General features: G+C 40.6%; 1 protein-coding gene across 5 annotated transcripts in view; it reads right to left on the bottom strand.

Annotated features, from left to right (window-relative positions):
* LOC139761047 (ATP-dependent DNA/RNA helicase DHX36-like) overlaps window positions 1-27,167 on the bottom strand; it is a 189,584-nt gene that overhangs the window by 115,049 nt on the left and 47,368 nt on the right. For all 5 annotated transcript variants that reach the window (XM_071684847.1, XM_071684856.1, XM_071684818.1 and 2 more), the window contains 3 exons: window positions 16,441-16,550; window positions 15,578-15,767; window positions 5,230-5,404 (listed from right to left, as the gene is read on the bottom strand). In XM_071684847.1, the coding sequence (XP_071540948.1) occupies window positions 5,230-5,404; window positions 15,578-15,767; window positions 16,441-16,550 (475 nt within the window). The remainder of the gene's footprint in view (window positions 1-5,229; window positions 5,405-15,577; window positions 15,768-16,440; window positions 16,551-27,167) is intronic.

The raw sequence follows: 27,167 nt of genomic DNA, 5'->3' as shown, positions 1-27,167 counted from the left end.
TACCTACACAGCTTTCCATGGTTTACCCCAGACGCTTCACATGCCTTGATTCAATCCACTGACAGCACGTCAACCCCTGTATACCACATCGCTCCAATTCACTCTATTCCTTGCCCTCCTTTCACCCTCCTGCATGTTCAGGCCCCGATCACACAAAATCCTTTTCACTCCATCTTTCCACCTCCAATTTGGTCTCCCTCTTCTCCTCGTTCCCTCCACCTCCGACACATATATCCTCTTGGTCAATCTTTCCTCACTCATTCTCTCCATGTGCCCAAACCATTTCAAAACACCCTCTTCTGCTCTCTCAACCACGCTCTTTTTATTTCCACACATCTCTCTTACCCTTACGTTACTTACTCGATCAAACCACCTCACACCACACATTGTCCTCAAACATCTCATTTCCAGCACATCCATCCTCCTGCGCACAACTCTATCCATAGCCCACGCCTCGCAACCATACAACATTGTTGGAACTACTATTCCTTCAAACATACCCATTTTTGCTTTCCGGGATAATGTTCTCGACTTCCACACATTTTTCAAGGCTCCCAAAATTTTCACCCCCTCCCCCACCCTATGATCCACTTCCGCTTCCATGGTTCCATCCGCTGACAGATCCACTCCCAGATATCTAAAACACTTCACTTCCTCCAGCCTCTCACCATTCAAACTCACCTCCCAATTGACTTGACCCTCAACCCTACTGTACCTAATAACCTTGCTCTTATTGACATTTACTCTTAACTTTCTTCTTCCACACACTTTACCAAACTCCGTCACCAGCTTCTGCAGTTTCTCACATGAATCCGCCACCAGCGCTGTATCATCAGCGAACAACAACTGACTCACTTCCCAAGCTCTCTCATCCCCAACAGACTTCATACTTGCCCCTCTTTCCAAAACTCTTGCATTTACCTCCCTAACAACCCCATCCATAAACAAATTAAACATCCATGGAGACATCACACACCCCTGCCGCAAACCTACATTCACTGAGAACCAATCACTTTCCTCTCTTCCTACACGTACACATGCCTTACATCCTCGATAAAAACTTTTCACTGCTTCTAACAACTTGCCTCCCACACCATATATTCTTAATACCTTCCACAGAGCATCTCTATCAACTCTATCATATGCCTTCTCCAGATCCATAAATGCTACATACAAATCCATTTGCTTTTCTAAGTATTTCTCACATACATTCTTCAAAGCAAACACCTGATCCACACATCCTCTACCACTTCTGAAACCACACTGCTCTTCCCCAATCTGATGCTCTGTACATGCCTTCACCCTCTCAATCAATACCCTCCCATATAATTTACCAGGAATACTCAACAAACTTATACCTCTGTAATTTGAGCACTCACTCTTATCCCCTTTGCCTTTGTACAATGGCACTATGCAAGCATTCCGCCAATCCTCAGGCACCTCACCATGAGTCATACATACATTAAATAACCTTACCAACCAGTCAACAATACAGTCACCCCCTTTTTTAATAAATTCCACTGCAATACCATCCAAACCTGCTGCCTTGCCGGCTTTCATCTTCCGCAAAGCTTTTACTACCTCTTCTCTGTTTACCAAATCATTTTCCCTAACCCTCTCACTTTGCACACCACCTCGACCCAAACACCCTATATCTGCCACTCTGTCATCAGACACATTCAACAAACCTTCAAAATACTCATTCCATCTCCTTCTCACATCACCACTACTTGTTATCACCTCCCCATTTACGCCCTTTACTGAAGTTCCCATTTGCTCCCTTGTCTTACGCACCCTATTTACCTCCTTCCAGAACATCTTTTTATTCTCCCTAAAATTTACTGATAGTCTCTCACCCCAACTCTCATTTGCCCTTTTTTTCACCTCTTGCATATACATACATACATACACATGTACATATTCATGCTTGCTAACTTCATCCACTCTCGTTGCCACCCCGCCACACATGAAACGGCACCTGTGCACGAGGTAGTACTAGGAAAAGACAACAAAGGTCACATTCGTTCACAATCACTCTCTAGCTGTCATGTGTAATGCACCAAAACCACAGCTCCCTTTCCACATCCAGGCCCTAAAAAACTTTCCATGGTTTACCCCAGACGCTTCACATGCCCTGGTTCAATCCACTGACAGCACGTCGACCCCGGTAAACTACATTGTTCCAATTCACTCTATTCCTTGCATGCCTTTCACCCTCCTGTACGTTCAGGCCCTGATCGCTTAAAATCTTTTTCAATGCATCCTTCCACCTCCAATCTGGTCTCCCACTTCTCCTCATTCCCTCCACCTCTGACACATATATCCTCTTTGTCATTCTTTCCTCACTCATTCTCTCCATGTGGCCAAACCATTTCAATACACACTCTTCTGCTCTCTCAACCATACTCTTTTTATTACCACATCTCGCTTACCCTTTCATTACTTACACAATCAAACCACCTCACTATGTCTTGTCCTCAAACATCTCATTTCCAACACATCCACCCTCCTCTGCACAACCCTATTATAGCCCATGCCTCCCAACCATATAACATTTTTGGAGCCACTATTCCTTCAAACATACCCATTTTTGCTTGCTAAGATAATGTTCTCGCCTTCCACACATTCTTCAATGCTCCCAGAACCTTCGCCCCCTCCCCCACCCTGAGGCTCACTTCCACTTCCATGTTTCCATCCGCTGCTAAGTCCACTCCCAGATATCTAAAACACTTCATTTCCTTCAGTTTTTCTCCATTCAAACTTACCTCCCAATTAACTTGTCCCTCAACCATACTGAACCTAATAACATTGCTCTTATTCACATTTACTCTCAGCTTCCTTCTTAATTGATCTATCTATCTATATTGTTTGATGCCTATTCCTTCTGGAAACTCCAATCAGGTGGTGGCCATAGCAAAAGTTTCTCCACTTATCCGTATTTACATGCCTCCCTCAAATACACCATTCCATGCATACTTCCAACATTTCACTCCCACCAGTACTTCTTTATTCCATTTCTCCATGTAACAGGTGGTCTTCCTTTCAAACCAAACCCTTTATAATCATACTTTCAGACACCTTCCTTGTAAACTCCCTGTTATGTATTCTTTCCACATGTCCACACCACCTCAAAGTATCACATTTCTCCCACTCTTCCACTCTACAATTATTTCCCTTTGCATTCAGTACCATTTCAAATGTGTCATACACCTCCTCATTTCTTTCTTCATTCCATTTAGACATACCATATACTTCTCTCAAATAGCTCATTTCTACAGCCTGGATTCTTGATCCCTGTCACTTATTCCATGTCCATGTTTTGGCTGCATAGGTCTAAGCTGGGAGTACTATGCTGTCCCATAACCCCTTCTTCACTTTCATACTTACACTTCTAAACTTCAGGATTCTATTAAGGGACCCAATGGCTCTTCTACCCTGTACTGCTCTCTCTGTTATCTCCACTTCCTTATCAACAAACTTACCCAAGATAGCTCCTAAGTATTCAAATTATGTCAACTCTTCCAATCTTTCTCCCCCATATCTATAACACAGTTCACTTCCTTCACTCACTCTATAGAGCTTTGCAAAATCTATACTTTCACTGCTTGCTTTCAAACACCATTACTTTACTTTTACTTGCATTTACCTTCAATCGCTTACATTTACACACATCATACGACACACAACTTTCTGCAACTACTCTTCACTCTCAGCAATCAACACTTTATCATCCAAAAATAGGCTTATCAGGAGCCACCATACCTCACCACCATAATCCATCCTTTCATCTCCTTTTGCTAGTTCTGCTTTCAACTATCTTATCAATCCATCCATGTTAAAAAGCCAAGGTGACATCATACAGCCCTGCCTCACACCCACATGTATACCAAAACCTTTGCTCAACTTTCCAACTCTCCATCCACTTTTACACATGCAGTTGCTCCTCTATAGAAGGCTTTCACACCATCCAGCAGTTGTCCCCCTTCCCTATAAAAAAAAATCCCTTAAGGGATTCCTTTCAATTCTGTCATATGCTTTCTCCTAATCCATAAAAGCTGTATGCAGCTTCCTACCTTTCATAAAATACTTTTCCATACTCATCCTCAATGCAAACATCTGATCCATACAACCCAACCTTTCTGAGAACTCCCTTGCTCCTCACTTATTTTGAATGCAGTCCCTTCCATCACTCTATCAATCAACACACTTGCATTCACTGTTCCTGGTATACTAAAGATTTATTTCCCTATAACTGCTACATACATCCTTAACACCTTATTCTTTGAATAAAGTGACAATAATAGCTTTCACCCAATCCTGAAGCACAACCTTTTGCTTCCATGCTGAATTACATATCAAATGCATCCACTCTATACCAATTCTCCATACTTCAATATTTCAGGAATAATCCCATTCATTCTAAGTACCGTTCCTACCTTCAACCTCATTGTCATCCTTTTTACTTCCTTTGTTGCTACAGGTCCTTGCACTTCTATCATTTTCCTTCCGTCCTCCGTACCCATCAATGTACCAACCGCTGCCTCACCTCCCACATTTATCAGTTCTTCAAAATAGTCATTCCATCTTCCTTGCACTTCCTCCATATGATTCAGCCACTCCCTTCCTTACTTCTCACATTTACAATTCCACTCTTACATCCAACTCTTTCCTTTTTCACCTCCTTCCAATACAGTTACTTATTTTTGCTAAACTTTTTGTTCAACATTAAAAATATTCATCTACTCTTTCATAAATTTACTTTCCTCCAACAGTTTCTTAACAATCCACTTACACATCTTATATTCTTTGCTCTTTCTTTGCTGATCTTCCACTAGTACATTGCTTTTGAACAATCTACCACATGCCTTCTTCTTCTCTTCCACAGCATTTCTAATTTCATCTGGGGGATGAAATTATCCTCCTTATCTTATGCAAGGGTTTAAATAGCAATAGAGGAAACCTTTTGACATAACCACATGGCTCACTTAAGTAACATAAAGAAAATATTAAAATGTGACAGTTACATTGTAATAAGGAATGGCTTTCCTATCATCTAGAATGCTTAGCGCTGTAATGTTTTATGCCTCTTCCATAAAGCTCTGAAAAATTTACTAGCACAAAGTAAATTATGAAGAACTGCAACTATTATGAAGACAGTTACAGGATGGCAAATTCAGGAAACTCCAAGAGATAGGAGTATTATTAGCTACCAACTAATCATTTACTCACAACTCTGATGAGGTCTTTGGCAATAGAGATCAAGAAGTCTGACAACATGTCCCTCTCATGTATCTCATCTAGGATAAGGTGCGATACTCTTGAAAGAAGTGGGTCTCCTTGCAACCACTGCAGCACAATCCCAGTCGTACAGAATAAGATGGAGCCCTCAGAGCGTGGGAGGGTGCTGGAAAAAATCTAAACTGTTACAAATCTGGGAATTATAAGAGGTTTTGCATGATAACCTTCCAATAACTCTAAATCAAATATGACATTCTTAACTTTCAAAATACTGTATGGCACTGTCTACTCTATATATCCTAAAGTTTACATGTTCTCAACAACACTAAGCAACACTCCATAAAAAAATTTGTCAAATAACAACTCATAAGGATATGACATCATAAAAATACAATAAAATCAAGGGTGCTTAAATAAAAAAAAAAAAAAATAGCAAAGCACTACTTGGGTTTCAAAGTTTTAAAGCCAGATCTTTTAGCTAAACAGGTTTCCACATTCACAATAGGGTTACTTACAATCAAAATAATTGCATGATGACCTCCCATTACACCTAAATCAAATATGCCATTTCTAACATTCAGAATACTATGTGGTAATGCCCTAATATCTTGTCAGCAACACTCCATAAAAAACACTTGACAAAAAAAAACAAACAGAAGAAAATAAGGTCATGAAAATACAGTAAAATCAAGGGTACTTACAGAAAAAGATGAAAATAGTAAAGCAATACTGGGGTCTTACAGTTCTACTGCCAGATCTTTTAGCTACACAGTTTTCCACATTCACAATAGGATTTTTTCATTACCAAAATAAATTAGAAAATGGCTGAGTGCAAATATTCCTCATACAAAGGCAAAAGAAATTGTACTTTATTCTTTTCTCATTTTCAATAAAGTGCATTAAGTCCCACAAACCAAAACATTAATAACATTAATGAATTAACAACGGTATACCAAACAGGTATGGACTTCAGTGGTATAGCAGTTGGCATTGCTGACCATGATGCATTCAGGGGTTGCCCAAGGTTGAGCCCACATGTACAAATCCTGGTTACTGCAATCGATCCACAATCAACCCAGCTGTTCATCCTCTCCTAAGGTTTGATCAATAAATTGGGTACAACACTCAGGCAGGGAAACAAGACAAAGAAAGGCCACATCTGCTCATAGTCATTCTCTACCTCTCATCTGTATTGCAATGAAACCACAGCTCCCTATCCACTTCCAGGTCCCAGAGACCTTTCCATGGTTTACCCTAAACATTCCACATGCCCTGGTTCAGTCCACTGACAGCAAGTTAACCCCAGTATACCACATCAATTTAATTCACTCTATTCTGTGCACGCCCATCACCCTCCTGCATGTTCAGGCCCTGATCGCTCAAAATCTTTTCCACTCAATCCTTCCAACTCCAATCTGGTCTTCTAGTTTCCCTCTACCTATGACACATATATCCTCTTTGTCAACCTTTCCTCACTCATTCTCTCCATACATCCAAACCATTCCAACACACCCTCTTTTGCTCTCTCAACCACACTCTTTTTATTACCACAAACCACTCTTACCTTTTCATTACTTAATCAACCTACCTCACACCACACACTGTCCTCAAACATTTCATGTCCAACACATCCACCCTCCTCTGCATAATCCTATCTATAACTAATGCCTCACAACCATATAAAACAGCTGGAACTACCATTCCTTCAAACATACCCATTTTTCCTCACAGAGACAACGTTCTCTTTCTACCAATTCTTCATCATTCCCAGAACCTTCACCCCCTTTCGCACCCCAAGACTCACTTCAGCTTCTATGGTTCCATTCCTTGCAAAGTCCACTCCCAGATATCTAAAACACTTCACTTACCCTAATTTTTCTCCATTAAAACTTACATCCCAACTAACTTGTTTCCCAACCCTGGTGAACCTAATAATCTTGCTCTTATTCACAATTACCCTAAATTTTCTTTCAAACACTATTCAAAACTCAGTAACCAAATTCTGCAGTTTCTCACTCAAATCACCCACCAGAGATGTATCATTGGCAAACAACAACTGACTCACTTCCCAGGCCCTCTCATCCCCAACAGACTTCATACTCGTCTCTCTTTCCAAACTCTTGCATTTACCTCCCTAACAACCCCATCTCTAAACAAATTGAACAACCATGGTGACATCTTACACCCCTGCCACAGACCAAACTTAACTAGTAACAATTGCTCCTCTCTTCCTTCTCATAAGTATGCCTTACACCTTTGAAAAAACTTCTCACTGCTTCTAGCAGATTTATCTCCAACACCATATGGTCTTAATACCTTCCACAAAGGATCTCTAACAACCCTATCATATATATCAGTCACCAAATTCACCAAAGTGAACAAACATGGTGACATCATAAATCCCTGCCGCACACCGAACTTCACTAGAAACAATCGCAACTCTTCTCTTCCTACTCGTACTTATCCCTTAATTATTTATCATTTTATTTTGCTTTTTCGCTGTCTCCCGCATTAGCGAAGTAGCGTAAGGAAACAGATGAAAGAATGGCCCAACCCACCGACATACACATGTATGTACATACATGTCCACACGGCACATATACATACCTATGCATCTCAACGTAAACATATATATATATACACACAGACATATACATATATACACATGTACATACTTCATACTGTCTGACTTTATTCATTCCCATCGCCACCCCACCACACATGAAATAACAACACCCTCCCCGCTCATGTGCGCGAGGTAGCGCTAGGAAAAGACAACAAAGGCCACATTCATTCACACTCACTCTCTAGCTGTCATGTAATAATGCACCGAAACCAAAGCTCCCTTTCCACATCCAGGCCCCACAGAACTTTCCACGGTTTACCCCAGATGCTTCACATGCCCTGATTCAATCCATTGACAGCACGTCGACCCCGGTATACCACATCGATCCAAGTCACTCTATATATGGTGAGAGGACAAGGACAAGGGAAGGAGTAGCACTATTCCTGAAACAGGTGTGGTGGGAGTATGTGATAGTGTAAGAAAGGAAACTCTAGATTGATATGGGTAAAATTGAAAGTGGAGAGAGATGGGTGATTATTGGTACCTATGTACGTGGGCATGAAAAGAAAGATCATGAGAGGCAAGTGTTTTGGGAGCAGCTGAGTGTGTGTGTTCGTAGTTTTAATGCACGAGACCGGATTATAGTGATGGGTGATTTGAATGCAAAGGTGAGTAATGTGGCAGTTGAGGGAATAATTGGTGTACATGGGATATTCAGTGTTGTAAATGGAAATGGTGAAGAGCTTGTAGATTTGTGTGCTGAAAAAGGACTGGTGATTGGGAATACCTGGTTTAAAAAGAAAGATATACATAAGTATATCTGTCTTCCACGTTAGCGAGGTAGCGCAAGGAAACAGACGAAAGAATGGCCCAGCCCACCCACATACACATGTATATATATACACGTCCACACACGCACATATACATACCTATATATTTCAACGTATACATATATATATACATACACAGACATGTACATATGTACACATGTACATAATTCATACTTGCTGCCTTTATTCATTCCTGCCACACATGAAATGACAACCCCCTCCCACAGCATGCGTGTGAGGTAGCGCTAGGAAAAGACAACAAAGGCCACATTCATTCACACTCAGTCTCTAACTGTCATTTATAATGCACCGAAACCACAGCTCCCTTTCCACATCCAGGCCCCACAGAACTTTCCATGGTTTACCCCAGACGCTTTACTTGTCCTGGTTCAATCCACTGACAGCACGTCGACCCCAGTATACCACATCGTTCCAATTCACTCTATTCCTTGCATGCCTTTCACCCTCCTGCATGTTCAGGCCCCGATCACTCAAAATTTTTTTCACTCCATCTTTCCACCTCCAATTTGGTCTCCCACTTCTCATTCCTTCCACCCAGAGTCCGACACATATATCCTCTTTGACAATCTTTCCTCACTCATTTTCTCCATGTGACCAAACCATTTCAAAACACCCTCTTCTGTTCTCTCAACCACACTCTTTTTATTACCACACAATCTCTTAGCCTTTCATTACTTACTCGATCAAACTACCTCACACCACATATTGTCCTCAAACATCTCATTTCCAACATCCACCCTCCTCCGCACAACTCTATCTATAGCCCATGCCTTGCAACCATATAACGTTGTTGGAACCACTATTCCTTCAAACATATCCATTTTTGCTTTCCAAGATAATGTTCTCGCCTTCCACATATTTTTCAACACTCCTAAAACTTTCACCCCCTCCCCCACCCTGTGACTCACCTCCGCTTCCATCCACTGCCAAATCCACTCCCAGATATCTAAAACACTTCACTTCCTTCAAGTTTTTCTCCATTCAAACTTACCTCCCTACTGTACCTAATAACCTTGCTCTTATTCACATTTACTCTCAGGTTTCTTCTTTCACACACTTTACCAGACTCAGTCACCAGCTTCTGTAGTTTCTCACCCGAATCAGCCACCAGTGCTGTATCATCAGCGAACAACAACTGACTCACTTTCAGAATTACCAAGGGAGTGCTAGGTACATAAGAAAGGCTACATCCACTTACATCCATTCTCTAGCTATCATGTAATGCACCAAAATATAGCACAGCTCAACATCCACATCCAGGCCCTATAGGCCTGGTGAGGATATTCCTTCAAAGGCCCAGTCCTCTGTTCTTAACGCTACCTCGCTAATGCGGAAAATGGCGAATAGTATGAAAGAAAAGAAAAGATATATATTTTTTTCTTGCTTTGTCGCTGTCTCCCGCGTTTGCAAGGTAGCGCAAGGAAACAGACGAAAGAAATGGCCCAACCCACCCCAATACACATGTATATACATACACGTCCACACACGCAAATATACATACCTACACAGCTTTCCATGGTTTACCCCAGACGCTTCACATGCCCTGATTCAATCCACTGACAGCACATCAACCCCAGTATACCACATCGATCCAATTCACTCTACTCCTTGCCCTCCTTTCACCCTCCTGCATGTTCAGGCCCCGATCACACAAAATCTTTTTCACTCCATCTTTCCACCTCCAATTTGGTCTCCCACTTCTCCTTGTTCCCTCCACCTCCGACACATATATCCTCTTGGTCAATCTTTCCTCACTTATTCTCTCCATGTGCCCAAACCATTTCAAAACACCCTCTTCTGCTCTCTCAACCACGCTCTTTTTATTTCCACACATCTCTCTTACCCTTGCATTACTTACTCGATCAAACCACCTCACACCACACATTGTCCTCAAACATCTCATTTCCAGCACATCCATCCTCCTGCGCACAATTCTATCCATAGCCCACGCCTCGCAACCATACAACATGTCTATGTATGTATATGTGTATGTATATGTATGTATATGTTGAAATGTATAGTTATGCATATGTGTGTATGTGTGGGCATTTTTGTATTTACATATGTATGTGGGTGGGTTTGGACATTCTTTTGTCTGTTTCCTTGCGCTACCTCACTGACGTGGGAAACGGCGATTAAGTATATTAAAAAAAGATGATACACGTGTATATATATCATGATTATTATTATCATTATCATTATACTTTGTTGCAGTCTCCCACGTTAGCGAGGTAGCAAAAAAAAAAAAAGAAAAGAATTATCTTAACATAGTCGCCTTTTTTCTCATCTTGGTTACATCCACACACATTTAGACACCTCAATCTGAGCCTTCGAGGAGGATGAGCACTCCCTGCATGACTCCTTCTTCTGTTTTCCCTTTTAGAAAGTTATATATATATATTTTTTTATTTTGTTTTGTCACTGTCTCCCGCGTTTGCGAGGTAGCGCAAGGAAACAGACGAAAGAAATGGCCCAACCCACCCCCATACTCATGTACATACATACACATCCACACACACAAATATACATACCTATACATCTCAGTGTACACATATACATACACACACAGACATATACATATATACACATGTACATAATTCATACTGTCTGCCTTTATTTATTCCCATCACCACCTCGCCACACATGGAATAACATCCCCCTCCCCCCCTCATGTGTGCGAGGTAGCGCTAGGAAAAGACAACAAAGGCCCCATTCGTTCACACTCACTCTCAAGCTGTCATGTAATAATGCCCGAAACCACAGCTCCCTTTCCACATCCAGGCCCCACAGAACTTTCCATGGTTTACCCCAGACGCTTCACATGCCCTGATTCAATCCATTGACACCACGTCGACCCCGGTATACCACATCGATCCAATTCACTCTATTCCTTGCCCGCCTTTCACCCTCCTGCATGTTCAGGCCCCGATCGCTCAAAATCTTTTTCACTCCATCCTTCCACCTCCAATTTGGTCTCCTGCTTCTTGTCATTCCCTCTACCTCTGACACGTATATCCTCTTTGTTAATCTTTCCTCACTCATTCTCTCCATGTGACCAAACCATTTCAACACACCATCTTCTGCTCTCTCAACACACTTTTTATTACCACACATCTCTCTTACCCTTCCATCACTTACTCCATCAAACCACTTCACACTACATATTGTCCTCAAACATTTCATTTCCAACAAATCCACCCTCTTCTGCACAACCATATCTACAGCCCATGCCTCGCAACCATATAACACTGTTAGAACCACTATCCCTTCGAACATACCCATTTTTGCTCTCTGAGATAACGTTCTCGGCTTCCACACATTATTCATTTGCTTTCATCTTTTTCCATTCTAAACTCAATCTCTCCTCGTACTTCCTCAATCAAGTGTCCTTTCCAAGCTCATTTACTCTCACCACTCTCTTCTCCCCAACATTTTCTCTTCTTTTTTGAAAACCTCTACAAATCTTCACCTTTGCCTCCACTAGATAATGATCAGACATTCCTCCAACTGCCCTATCACCACATTAACATCCAAAAGTCTCTCTTTTACACACCTATAAACTAACATGTAATCCAATAATGCCCTTTGACCATCTCTCCTAACCACATATGTATACTTATGTATATGTCTCTTTTTAAACCAGGTATTCCCAATCACCAGTCTTTTTTTCAGCACACAAATCCATTCATAACACTGAATACCCCATGTACACCAATTATACCCTCAACTGCCATATTACTCCCCTTCGCATTTAAATCACCCATCACTAGTACCCAGTCTCATGCACCAAAGCTGCTGACACACTCACTCAGCTGCTCCCAAAACACTTGCCTCTCATGATCTTTCTTATGACCGGGTGCATAAGCACCAATAATCACCCAACTCTCTCCATCCACCTTCAGTTTAATCCACATCAATCTAGAATTTATTTTCTTACACTCTCTCACACACTCCCACAACTCCTGCATTGGGAGCAGTACTACTCCTTCCTTAGCTCTTGTCCTCTCATCAACCCGACTTTACTCCCATGACTTTTCAAAACCATTTACCCTTGACTTTCAATTTACTGAGAGTCAGGACATCCAGGTTTCTTTCCTCAAAGTCACAGTGTCAGGGAGAATGGTTTGGTGAAGAAGAGGTGGTGAAATTCTTTCGGAAGATGAATTCTGGCAAGGCAGTGGGTCTGGATGGTATTGCAGTTGAATTCATTAAGAAAGGGGATGCTTTGTTGATTAGTTGGTAAGGATATTCAATTTATGTATAGGTTATAGTGAAGTGCCTGAGGATTGGCAGAATGCATGTATAATGCCACTGTAAAAAGGCAAAGGGGATAAAGGTGAGTGTTCAAACTACAGAGGCATAAGTTTGTTGAGTACTCCTGGGATACTGTATGGGAGGGTATTGACTGAGAGGGTGAAGGCATGCACAGAGCATCAGACTGGGGAGGAGCAATGTGGTTTCAGAAGTGGTAGACTATGTGTGGATCAGATTGTGGTCAGAGGACCCTAAGGGGGTAGATATGGTGTATATGAAAGTGAGGGTAAGGAGGTAAAAGGAAGGTCAAGTGTGCCAGAAGAGTGGTCGTGATAATCAAAAACTCGGATAGGGTGTATGATTAATTATTCCAGATTGTTAAGGAGAGAAAATGTAAAGGCTTGAGCTCCACCAGGATCATCCTGATTACAGCCTAACCAATCCTTATAGTGTACATACATTGAAATCCCCCACTTAGAAGATCTTAGTGCATGGAGGAGAAGAGAGCAGAACGTCATGGCCAAAAGCCACTTAGTCAAAGAGTTTTACACAGTTGTAGAAATTAAGAGGGATATGAACAAAATAAATAAGCAAGGTAATACAAGGTAAAGGGATTTGGAGCCAGCCTGCATCAAAGTTAGGACACTCAAAATCCTGCAGGCAAGCAACAGGCATTCTTAGAATGCCGTGGGTAAAAACTCCACCCTTGGAATGGAAATGATGATATATGGAGAAAGTTGGAGATCAGATAGTGCAGAGAAGAAGCATCCTAGGACAGTTGGATTTCATAGAGAAGTAAAAAAATGAGGAAAGGAGTTACTCAAATGGTGTTCAACAGAAGAAAGGTTAGAATTAAGATCATGAACGTTGCAGAAATGGATAAGAAGAGAGTCAGGTCTAGGAGCTGTAGCTATGGATAGATCGATCCCAGTAGAATGATGGCAGTCACACAGCACAGCTCCGAATCGATACATGAGAGTTCTATTATGTTTGTACTGCCATAAATTGTGCAATTTGCAAATCAAGAAAAAAAAATGAGATAAAAATTCATTATGTGTTGTCAAGTGTTCTGTATGAGAAAAAGAGGGTGTGGGACTGGGGTTTGAAGCCAGCAACCCACATATGGTTGAGGCAAGAGAAAAAGAAAGCGATCTGGGCCTTAAAAGGAGTACATAAAAAACACCGCAGTGCCAGCTCACTGCACCACAACCACTATCCATCCAAGTGGCTACTAGTATCTCACTGGTCGGTGGATGTCTGTCATCTACTACTACTAATACCACTACAAAACAGCATCAGTAAGTGCCACCTACTACATTACAATTATCAAAATTTGAATACATTACTTTCAGTGTGACATTACCATCTACACTCCTGTCTTCTCTGTAGTGCTAGCAGAGCTGCTCCATCCTCTTGCAACATGTGGCACCTTGTTTTAACTCACTGTCCCTTCTGCTTTTCTCCCTCTCTTCCCTTAATTTCTCATTTCTGATGAATATCCCACTGAATTCCACTTTGCATTTCAGATTCTTAACTTTCTCAAGTACTTCCTGGATTGATGACTCCAGATTAAATGTAACTATAAGTGGTCACCCCTTATGGCTAGGTTATAACCATCGATTACTTTCCTTTATCATGGAAATTTCACCTGGCGGTCCCATTAGCTCCAGTAATCTTTTCATACACAGTTCCTCCTTCTTTCCCCTTCCTTCCTTACCTGGTGTATGATATTCGTCCAAGCCAAAAACAATCAGTGATTCATGTCTTTCAACCTCCTGCTTTAGCAATCTCTAATTTTAGTGTTACCCACTTTTCAGCTAGATCCCTCATTCTTTTAGTTAGCAAGCATTGGTCCTGTAAGCTCTGCACTTTTCTAAACCATCCATCAACTTACCCATAAACTTCCTTGGTTACTTCACCTCTAACAGTACATATTTATTCTTTCAACCACTTAATGTCACCCTGGGTTTACAGTCCTCTCCATCAAACTTCATACATAACATCTGATGATCTGATGAGTAGAGACCTGATAATGCAGGTAAAAGTGGACATACTTGTGAGTATGAGCTTTTGGTAAAAGAGCAAATATTTTTTAAGAACAGTGAAGAACTTGTCAGCATAAATGAATGAACATGTCTAAATCAAAATATTGGGAGGCCACACTTGAATAAAAATGTGTGGACACACTTCTGTCAGCATGTGTAAACATACTTGTCGGGATAAAAGGATAATTGTGAATATGCTTCTCAGAATAAGTGTGGACCTGTCTATGTGGATGATGCAAAAATATAACTAAGAAGTTTTCAAGAAGTAACTGTGTGGATGAATGCTCATGTGCATGACTAAACATGTGACAATGTGAATATTCTTGAGGGGACAATTGCAGACATAGCTGCAAGCTATAGGGTAAATAATCATATATGTGGATGCATACGAGTTTGCTTATGCCTGAATATATGAATATGAAAATACTTGTGTATATGAAGATATTAATGACTATGATTGTGTGGATCATCATCAAATGTTTTTAAGGGCACCCTTCAATCAGCATGTATACCTGACATTGTGGGTAGAAACATATCTGAATGCAAAAGAAATAGGTTAAGTCTATAAGAAATAATTTAGAATAAGGATGTTCATATACTGTTTATGATTCAAAATCACTTACGCTTCTAAGCGTATCTGGTAGCCAACACTCTTTCCCAACTCCTCACCACGTTCACAAGCAACACGCTGTGCAACAGAAATGGCAGAAATACGTCTAGGTTGTGTACAAACAATATGGCAGGTAGATCCTTGGCTGTCAGCAATGGCATCTTCCAAAATGAACTGAGCAACTTGTGTAGTTTTACCACAACCTAAAATGAAAAAGAATAAAGACAAATAAAATAATGCCCACACTTCTGAAGACTGCAATCAACGAAGCACATAAAGCAAACAGAGAAAGTCCGGAGAGCATGAAAAACTGTACCAAAATTAAGAAAGCTAAATTACAGGAAATGGCTAAAGGCTTTGAATCTACCCACCTTAGAAGAAAGAAGAGAGATAACCTGATCAAAACTTTAAGTTTTCAAAACAGACTGATGGCATGGACAATGAACAGTTTTTTGAGGTATGGCATCAGACCAACCAAAGGACAACACAAAACTTTCTAAAAAAGATGTAAAGAAGTACTTTTATAGTATACGTGTGGTGCACGAATGTAACAGAATGACAGAGGACATGGTTAATGCAAACAGCATATTTAAATTTGAAAAGCTTCATGATAGTGAATGTTCACGAAATGTCCTTAATTAGGACCTTAGGAGAGAGAGAGATGGGTCCCCCATAAGTATACAACTCCCTCCTCATATAGCACAAACAGGTAATCACAAATAAATAACTACAGCATGTGGGACAGACTGGCCCATCAAGACCTTACTTAAAACAAAATATCAAAATCTTACTTTCTTTCATTATTTTGTGAAACAAATTTTTACAAAATCTTTCGCATTTCAATGTAATCAAATTATCTCAGAGATCGGAACTTACCTGTTTCACCACTAAGTACCACCACTTGGTTATCTCGAATTGTATCAACAATTTCATCTCTCATCTTGTATGATGGTAGTTTTTTACGTATCGCCAACATCTGCTGATATCTGATATGAACAAGACATATATCAAATTACGAAGGTGTCAATAGCAAACAATCAAAACAGTTATTTGAATCCTAAGCAGGATTTCAAATTTCAAAGGAATAACACAACTGAATGATGCAAGTATAGCTAAAATGAATGCCAGCATATCTATGTCTCTGATACCCATTCCCTCCAGAAACTTCCATCAAGGGAGTGGCCATAGCAAAAGAGTCTCCACTTGACCTGAGCCTTACAAGCCTCCTTCACATACATCAATCCATGTATTCTTCCACCATTTCTCTTCCTCCTGTACTCTTACACTCTATTTCCTCATGTCACAGGTGGTCATCCTCACACATCAACCCCTTTAATCATACTATCACACTCTCTCCCTGTAAACTCCCAGTCTTGCATTCCTTCTACATGCCTAAAGCACCTCAAAATATTACATTTCACCCAATCTACCACTCCACAATTCATTTCCTTTGCATCCCCTAACATAACAAATCTCTCATACACCTAATTTCTTTCTTCATATCTAGTTATACTAAATGTTCCTCTCAAATAGCGTACTTCCACAGCCTGGGTTCTTAACCTCTGTGTCTCATTCCATGGCCATGTTTTGGCTGCAGGGGGTCAGTGCTGGGATGATTATGCTGTCCCTTAATCATTTCTTGACTTCAATACTTACATTCCTACCCTTCATTGTTCCATTATGGGACCCAATGATTCTTCTACCCTGTACTGCTCTCTCTCTTATCTCTCTTTCCATCACAAATTTTACTCAAAATAGCTCCCAAATACATAAATTCTGCAAACTATTCCCATCTTTCTCCTCCATATCTATTACACAGTCTAGTACACTTTCTGCTCTCACTCAACTGGGCTTTGCATAATCTATACCTTTACTCTGTTTCTTCTCACACCATTTTTTTTAATTTTACTTGCTTTACCTTCAACTGTTCATGCTTACACACATCATAAACCACACTTACAACTTTCTGCAACTCTACTCTCAACAAACACCAAGGTATTATCGCAAATAGGCTAGTCACATTCCACCTCTACATCCCCTTTCCCTAGATTTGCTTTCATCCCTCTGTCAAGAAGCCACAGTGACATAACAAAGCCCTGCCTCACACCCACATGTATACAAAATTTTATTCTTGCACATGCACTTGCTCCTCTATAAAAAGGCTTTCACACCATGTCCTTAGCACATCCCATAAAGCAAACAATGTCATGCCCTTTCTCCAAATGAACAGAATCTGCATAAAGCTCCATATATTTACTTAAAAATTCTCCACAGTCATTCTCATGGCAAAAATCTGATTCACACATTCCCTAACTTTCCTAAAACCATCTTGCTCCTAACTTATCATGCATTCAGTCACTTCCATTATTCTATCAATTAACACTCTTGCATACACTTTTCTTGGTATACGTAACAGACTTACTCCCCTATAATTGCTATACATCTCCTTAGCACCTGTTCCTTTGAATTAAGGAACAATAATAACTTTCACCCATTCCTCATGCACAATCTTGCTACAGCCCCCTGCACTTGCATCCTAATCCTTCAATCCTCCATATCTATGCATGTAACAACTGCCAAACAACTGCCAAAAATAATCTTTTCCCCATAAAGCCTTAACATTACCTTCAGGACATCCTTGCAACCCTCATTTTGGTTGTGACCCTGGATACTGCTGTTTTAAAGAGAAGGCATATAATAAATCTGATAAGGGATGACAGAGGTGCCTTGTGGAAGGTACTAAGAATATATGGTGTGGGGAAAAAAAGCTGCTAGAAGCAGCGATAAGTCCTTATCAAGGGTGGAAGGTGTGTGTTCACGTAAGAAGAGAGGACAGTGAGAAGTTCTAAGTGAGGGATGGCCTGCAGCAGGGTTGTGTGATATAAATATAGCTGTTTAAACTATTTAGGAATTGGGTGGTGGTGAAAGTAAATGTAATTTTTCATGTGTTTACAACAATGTTCTGCTTAAAATTCTCACTTGAGATAAGTTATAAATGTTTTTCTTTTAGAAAAAAAGTTATTTGTCATGTTACATACAAAAAAAAAACAAACAAGAGTTAGAAGAATACATTAGCAATTTAAGGTTGTTGAATAGTGAGTTGACAAATAATGTGTCAAATTGTTAATGCTGTACATATTGGTAATTAATGTTATATAGTCAATATTTACTACCATGTAAAGTAACATTATATCAGAGAAGGGACAACCTTTATGCAAAAAGCTATTACAGGTACACCACTGATTTTCCGGCACCCTTGGTTCCAAAGCCTTGACAGTTTAACCATTTTGCCGGACCAACTGTGGTCACATAATAATAATTCATCAACACACCTCTAACCCACTAATTATCCATCTCTCCATGTGTCTAAAGTATACCATGGACTGCTAGAAATTTAAGTCAAAAAAATATCAAATGTAAATTAAATAAATAAATGAAATACAGGTACTTATACCCTGCTCGGGACTGAAGTGCTCGTCAGCTATGAGTTTCGCAAATTCATCCACATACTCGGAAGCTCCTTCGTGGTTTGCAGACCGCTTTTCTCCACACACTTTATTCATGGGAATTCCATGACGCTTTTCGAATCTTTGAAGCCGTCCTTCACCAAAGTCATGTTCATGGTGTAATTTAAGTACTTTATCGAACAACTTAGCCTGGTCCATTATCATGTTACCTGACAAGTCCACTCTATCACTCCAACGCTGTTGAAACCATTCCATTATCACTTAATCGTGCTCAGTACTTTTACCATCTTTCATAGTTTTTCTAATTGTCATTTGCTTCTTGGAATCGCTGTTTGCATAGAATTTCAGGATTTTCTCCCTTTGCTTCTTTGTATCATAAACAGTTGATGAACCAACACTGTAGATGTCACAAAGCTTATGCACCGAAACACCGTGGTCCATTTTTTCAAAAGTTCTACTTTATCTTGGATTGATATGGACTGGTGTTTATGTTGGACACTACGACTGACACTCTCATATGTCTTAGAAGTCACAGCGAGGGTTAAATTTAAGCAAAATAAGCTAAGAATCTCACAGAATTGCAGCATCATCACCAACAAGTGCAGTGTAAAGAATGTAAATAAGTGCGCCCTACACACGCCACCTGTGGCCGCCCAATAAACTAGTCTGGTGGCCGCGGTAATATCAACTTCCCTCACGTAATTTTGTCCGGACTAAAGGAGATGCCGAACCATCAGCTGTCGGAAAATCGGTGGTGTACCTAAATCTTCTGATTGCTGATTTCAGCTGCAGTGCATAGCACAGCATAGCACAGTATCAGATGCTCAAAAGGCAGATGATTCTCTATGAAGAGTTGAGTCAGTCAAGTGAAATACAAGAGAGAATTGTGGTCTTGTAAGGATTACAGTCTACAAGAATTATTGTTCACCTATGGTTGTGTCTGAGGATGACAAAGTGTTGGCAAAAGTGTAGTCTCTCATCCACAGCATTAAGAAAAGTAAGGAACCAAAGTGAAGACTCCCAAGAAGCAGTTCTTTAGACAATAACTTGGGTGATGTGTTGGACATCTGTGCAGCACAGGAACACATGCCATAAAACAGTTTATAGTATGTTTATAGTACCATTCAAACACAGTGGGCATATGCAAGTGAGTGAGCTCAGTCAGTTTGTAACTTCCAACAGGCCAAAATTAACCTATAGATCATATCTATAAATAAATAATTAAAAAAATACAAAAACAAATAAATTATGGTTTATTGAATTTAGGCAGTCATTTGGCTATAAATGCTCAGATGAGGTATTACAGATATTAGAGAATGGGAGGTCACAGCAGTTACTAGTCAACCAATCATAAAAGAGCTTAAAGATCAAGGTGGGCTGGATATTTCCACAGTTTGGATAAGCAAATAAGTGAGGCAGATACACCGAGAAATTTAAAGAGTAATTACTATGGTTTAAAAACTATGCACTTAATTGAACATTAAGTGATGAATGTTTACAGAAATGCAGTAGCTGACATACCAAATATCCTTAAGAGAAAACTGAGCTGTTTACTTTCTTAGCTAGACACTTATTCATGGATTGTTTATGAAGTTCACAATGGTGGGTATATGACTGTTCCTATATCTCTCTGTATAAAGTCTGATTGGTACAAGTTGATTTTGGTAACAAACGGCGGTCTGTGTGGGAGGGCATTGGGGATAAGAGGTTACCATAACAGGGTCTCCAGTTTACTGCCAAACTGCTGTGTGAGCTGCCAGTATTGGTCAGAGAGGTGGACAGGTTCAGCAACATGCAGGCCTTTTGGTGGGTAATGTAAGATGGGCCCATGATGACTCTGCATGCTTTTATTGCACTCTTTTTAACTAGTCCCTCTGTGTACCTGTTACTGAGGAGGATCAGGCTGGAGAGGCAGAAGTGACGTTAGGTAAAATGAAGATGACATAGACATTCCTAAGCTCAACTGGTGAGACACCAAGTGATTTCAGTCGACAGAGAAGGTACAGACAGTATAAGAAAGATTTGAAGATAGTTATCTAGAGTGATACCAAGAGTGTTTTGGTTGTTTAAGGATGGGGTTATTAGGGAGGTAAATGTAAGAGTTTTGGAGAGAGGGGCAAGTATGCAGTCTGTTATGGATGAGAGGGCTTGGGAAATGAGTCAATTGTTGTTCACTGATGATGCAGCGCTGGTGGCCGATTCGTGTGAGAAACAGCAGAAGCTGGTGACTGAGTTTGATAAAGTGTGTGAAAAAAGAAAGATGAGAGTAAATGTGAATAAAAGCAAGGTTATTAGGTACAGTAGGGTTGAGGGACAAGTCAACTGGGAGGTAAGTTTGAGCGGAGAAAAACTGGAGGAAGTGAAGTGTTTTAAATATCTGGGAATGGATTTGGCAGCGGATGGAACTATGGAAGATTATGTGAGTCATAGGGTGGGGGAGGAAGCGAAAGTTCTGGGAGCGTTGAAGAATGTGTGGAGGGCGAGAACATTATCTCGGAAAGCAAAAATGGGTATGTTTGAAGGAATAGTGGTTCCAACAATCTTTTTTTTTTTTTTTTATACTCTGTCGCTGTCTCCCGCGTCTGCGAGGTAGCGCAAGGAAACAGACGAAAGAAAATCTTAGGCATAGGATATAGAAAGAGTTGTGCGGAGGAGCGTGGATGATTTGGAATTGAGATGTTTGAGGACAATATGTGGTGTGAGGTGGTTTGATCAAGTAAGTAATGAAAGGGTAAGAGAGATGTGTGGTAATAAAAGAGTGTGGTTGAGAGTGCAGAAGAGGGTGTACAGAAATGGTTTGGTCACATGGAGAGAATGAGTGAGGAAAGATTGACCAAGAGGTTATATGTGTCAGTGGTGGGGGGAACAAGGAGAAGTGGGAGACCAAATTGGAGGTGGAAGGATGGAGTGAAAAAGATTTTGAGCGACTGGGGCCTGAACATGCAGGAGGGTGAAAGGTGTGCAAGGAATAAAGTGAATTGGAACGCTGTGGTATACTGAGGTCGATGTGCTGTCAATAGATTGAACCAGGGCATGTGAAGCGTCTGGGGTAAACCATGGAAAGTTTTGTAGGGCCTGGATGTGGAAAGGGAGCTGTGGTTTCGGTGCATTATACATGACACCTAGAGACCGAGTGTGAACGAATGTGGCCTTTGTTGTCTTTTCCTAGTGCTACCTCGTGTGCATGCGGGGGGAGGGGGCTGTCATTTCATATGTGGCGGGGTGCCTACGGGAATGAATAAAGACAGCAAGTATGAATTATGTACATGTGTATATATGTATATGTCTATGTATGTATACATATGTATACGTTGAAATGTATAAGTATGTACATGTGCATGTGTGGACGAGTAAGTATATACATGTGTATGTGGGTGGGTTGGGCCATTCTTTCGTCTGTTTCCTTGCACTACCTCGATAACGCGGGAAACAGTGACAAAGTATAATAAAAAAAAATAACCAAGAACTTCATAATCTCTGACTACCTGGAGGATGTCAGGATCTAGTGTGATATCTGAGGTCAGGATGTTGTCTGTACCCTGGTTGATGTGCATCATCACAGTCTTGATGTGATTGATGGTGACTTCATTGGCCAGAGTCCACTCCTGAAAGTTGTTGATGATGTGCTGAAGGGCACTGAAGTTAAGAGAACTGGTGTTGTTAGTGATGCCAAAAATAGAGTTGTCTACATACTTCCTAAAGTGCTTTGTATACCTCATTGCATCACTGATAAGGATGAAGAAGTAGAGCAACCCCATCTTGGATCCCTGCGGTACACCTTATGTAAGGAGTAGTGAAGTCAAGGTGGCTTCCCTAAAGTCTGCCAGCCACAAGAGACAATGGCTTTCTTTATGATGATATTATGGTTTACTATGTCAAAGGCCTTAGTGAAGTCAACAAAGGTGAGTGCCACTGAGGTCTTAAGCTTCTCCAAGTTGTGGTAAACAAAGTCCAGTAGGCTGATGAGGCAGTGAATGGCAAAGGAAGACCATGTTTCCAAACTGCTGGGGGTCTAATGAATCAGCAAAATCAGCATAGGTCCAGTCAAATACAAGACTTTCCCCAATTAGACTGAGGACTGCAGTGATGGCAACAAGGAATAAGCTATAAAGAGACTCTGGGTTCATGGACTGGATAGTGGAGCAACATATACTGTCTTCCAAGCTGTGGGGCATTTAGATTGTTTGAGTGAAGCATTAATCATGGCAGTTAGCAGTGTAGTGGAGAATTCCTTGTGTTGTTTCATTGAAAGATCTAAGAGTGTGACTGAACATTTGGTTTTAAGGCACTAATGGCACATAGCTAATTGATATTCATTTTTCTGTGTTTGGGGGAGATGGGGTTGGTAGGTATGCTACAAGGTAGCTGATGATGAGTTAAAGTAATTGTTGGCAAACATGGGCAAAGTGGTAGCTTATTTGGTATACAGCCTCCTCATTGCTAAGCTGATCTATAGAAGGGAAGGGAAGGGCCTTTGCTTGTCACAGCTGCTTCAGATGCTGCAACTTGCTTGGGTAATAGGCCTTCTTCACAGCTCATACTTTGCAATGTACTTTGTTGCAAAGCTGCTTGTAGAGGTCTATGATAGTATACAAGTGTACAAAATGATAAGTTAATGGTTTTGTAGGTTATATTTATTTATTTATTTTGCTTTGTCGCTGTCTCCCGCGTTTGTGAGGTAGCGCAAGGAAACAGACGAAAGAAATGGCACAACCCACCCCTATACACAATGTATACACACACACACACGTCCACACACGCAAATATACATACCTATACATCTCAATGTACACATATATATACATACACAAACACATACATATATACCCATGCACACAATTCACACTATCTGCCCCCATTCACTCCCATCGCCACCTCGCCACACATGGAATACCATCCCCCTCCCCCCTCATGTGTGTGAGGTAGCACTAGGAAAAGACAACAAAGGCCCCATTCGTTCACACTCAGTCTCTAGCTGCCACGCAATAATGCCCGAAACCACAGCTCCCTTTCCACATCCAGGCCCCACACAACTTTCCATGGTTTACCCCAGACGCTTCACATGCCCTGATTCAATCCACTGACAGCACGTCAACCCCGGTATACCACATAGATCCAATTCACTCTATTCCTTGCCTTCCTTTCACCCTCCTGCATGTTCAGGTCCCGATCACACAAAATCTTTTTCACTCCATCTTTCCACCTGAAATTTGGTCTCCCACTTCTCCTCGTTCCCTCCATCTCCGACACATATATCCTCTTGGTCAATCTTTCCTCACTCATTCTCTCCATGTGCCCAAACCATTTCAAAACACCCTCTTCTGCTCTCTCAACCACGCTCTTTTTATTTCCACACATCTCTCTTACCCTTGCATTACTTACTCAATCAAACCACCTCACACCACACATTGTCCTCAAACATCTCATTTCCAGCACATCCACCCTCCTGCGCACAACTCTATCCATAGCCCACGCCTTGCAACCATACAACATTGTTGGAACCACTATTCCTTCAAACATACCCATTTTTGCTTTCCGAGATAATGTTCTCGACTTCCACACATTCTTCAAGGCTCCCAGGATTTTTGCCCCCTCCCCCACCCTATGATTCACTTCCACTTCCATGGTTCCATCCGCTGCCAGATCCACTCCCAGATATCTAAAACACTTTACTTCCTCCAGTTTTTCTCCATTCAAACTTATCTCCCAAATGACTTGACCCTCAACCCTACTGTACCTAATAACCTTGCTCTTATTCACATTTACTCTTAACTTTCTTCTTTCACACACTTTACCAAACTCAGCCACCAGCTTCTGCAGTTTCTCACATGAATCAGCCACCAGTGCTGTATCATCAGCGAACAACAACTGACTCACTTCCCAAACTCTCTCATCCACAACAGACTTCATACTTGCCCCTCTTTCCAAAACTCTTGCATTCACCTCCCTAACAACCCCATCCATAAACAAATTAAACAACCATGGAGACATCACACACCCCTGCTGCAAACCTACATTCACTGAGAACCAATCACTTTCCTCTCTTCCTACACGTACACATGCCTTACATCCTAGATAAAAACTTTTCACTGCTTCTAACAACTTGCCTCCCACACCATATATTCTTAATACCTTCCACAGAGCATCTCTATCAACTCTATCATATGCCTTCTCCAGATCCATAAATGCTACATACAAATCCATTTGCTTTTCTAAGTATTTCTCACATACATTCTTCAAAGCAAACACTTGATCCACACATCCTCTACCACTTCTGAAACGACACTGCTCTTCCCCAATCTGATGCTCTGTACATGCCTTCACCCTCTCAATCAATACCCTCCCATATAATTTACGAGGAATACTCAACAAACTTATACCTATGTAATTTGAGCACTCACTCTTATCCCCTTTGCCTTTGTACAATGGCACTATGCACGCATTCCGCCAATCCTCAGGCACCTCACCATGAGTCATACATACATTAAATAACCTTACCAACCAGTCAACAATACAGTCACCACCTTTTTTAATAAATTCCACTGCAATACCATCCAAACCTGCTGTCTTGCCGGCTTTCATCTTCCCCAAGGCTTTTACCACCTCTTCTCTGTTTACCAAATCATTTTCCCTAACCCTCTCACTTTGCACACCACCTCGACCAAAACACCCTATATCTGCCACTCTATCATCAAACACATTCAACAAACCTTCAAAATACTCACTCCATCTCCTTCTCACATCACCACTACTTGTTATCACCTCCCCATTTGCGCCCTTCACTGAAGTTCCCATTTGCTCCCTTGTCTTACGCACTTTATTTACGCACTTTATTTGTAGGTTATGTAATTTATTAAATCTGCTGTCTGTGCATGACCACTTAACTACCCTTTCACACTGAGAAAAAACTGGCCATTACTAATACATTTTTGAAAGTCAGTCCTGGGCATAATAAAAATGAGAAATAAACATATCCTAAGTAAAACATCTATTCATCATTTCTATTCAAAGTTCTTCCTTGTCTCCACTTTAAACAAGTGTAAGGTGAATAAGTAATGCTTATACTCAAATCAATCAACATAAAACTAATACTTTTTCTTGTTGCTTTATGATACCATTTCTGGTTGTTATACTAACTAGTAACACTCTCTCGGGTTTTGCACTAGTTCACATTTGTCTAATTTCTACTAGAGTTTTACTTTTCTGCATAATGGTAAGCATAACATACTTCAACACTCAGCACTAATACCTGGATGTTTGTTACATACAGATATAATGGCAGAGTGAAGGATAAACCAGAAATGAAGGAGATGAGAAAAGCATGGACCACTAAAGCTCGAGTTCCAACTAGAAGAACAGCAATGAAGCAGTGGAATGGGTAACAACAGCACACAAATAATAGCAGAGCAGCCTTTTGAAAACTACACACCATCTGGGTAGGGAATCTAAATGCACAGACATCTGAACTTTTAGACATTTGAACTGGAAACACATATTAGATATGCCAACTCCTATAATTTGTTTTGACAATATCTAATTCAAAAATGCACTTCATCCAACTTTTGCTCCATATGTTTCCTATGATAATTAGACAAACACAGTATAACAATATCTAACTGTAATATCTAGAACTTTTGTTTTTTGATTTTAGGTAGATAAATTTTCATTGAAGATTCATGTTTTCTGAAATGCTTACTATGCTATACTACACCTACTCAGACAAGTTAAAACTGTGCCACAATGGCTACAGAAATAGATTTCTTGCCAGTATAAGAAGGATAGTAAAAAATTGCTGGCATCCATATGTCTTGCTTTTCAAATCACTTAAAATTCTCCTTATCCATACTTGAATGTTCACTTTTGGAGATTGAAATCTAAAACAAGAACTACTGCTGTAAACCATGCTAACTAGAGATAAAATAATCTAGATGGTGATGATGAAGATCAACCCAACACTCCACCCCTTATAGATTTCTCTCTGAATCTATTCTATTCAAAGGGACAAATCCTGAAGAACCCAAAAATGCCAAAATCCAATAATCCAGAGATTCTCATATCTGATACACTGAATTAGATTATCATTTACAGGCAAATAGGGAGATCACAGCTGTTACCATGGAGCCTGAGTGATGGAAT

Source organism: Panulirus ornatus, chromosome 3, assembly GCF_036320965.1.
Source record: "Panulirus ornatus isolate Po-2019 chromosome 3, ASM3632096v1, whole genome shotgun sequence".
NCBI classification, from domain to species: domain Eukaryota; kingdom Metazoa; phylum Arthropoda; class Malacostraca; order Decapoda; family Palinuridae; genus Panulirus; species Panulirus ornatus.
This window is presented reverse-complemented; position numbering and strand designations above follow the sequence as displayed.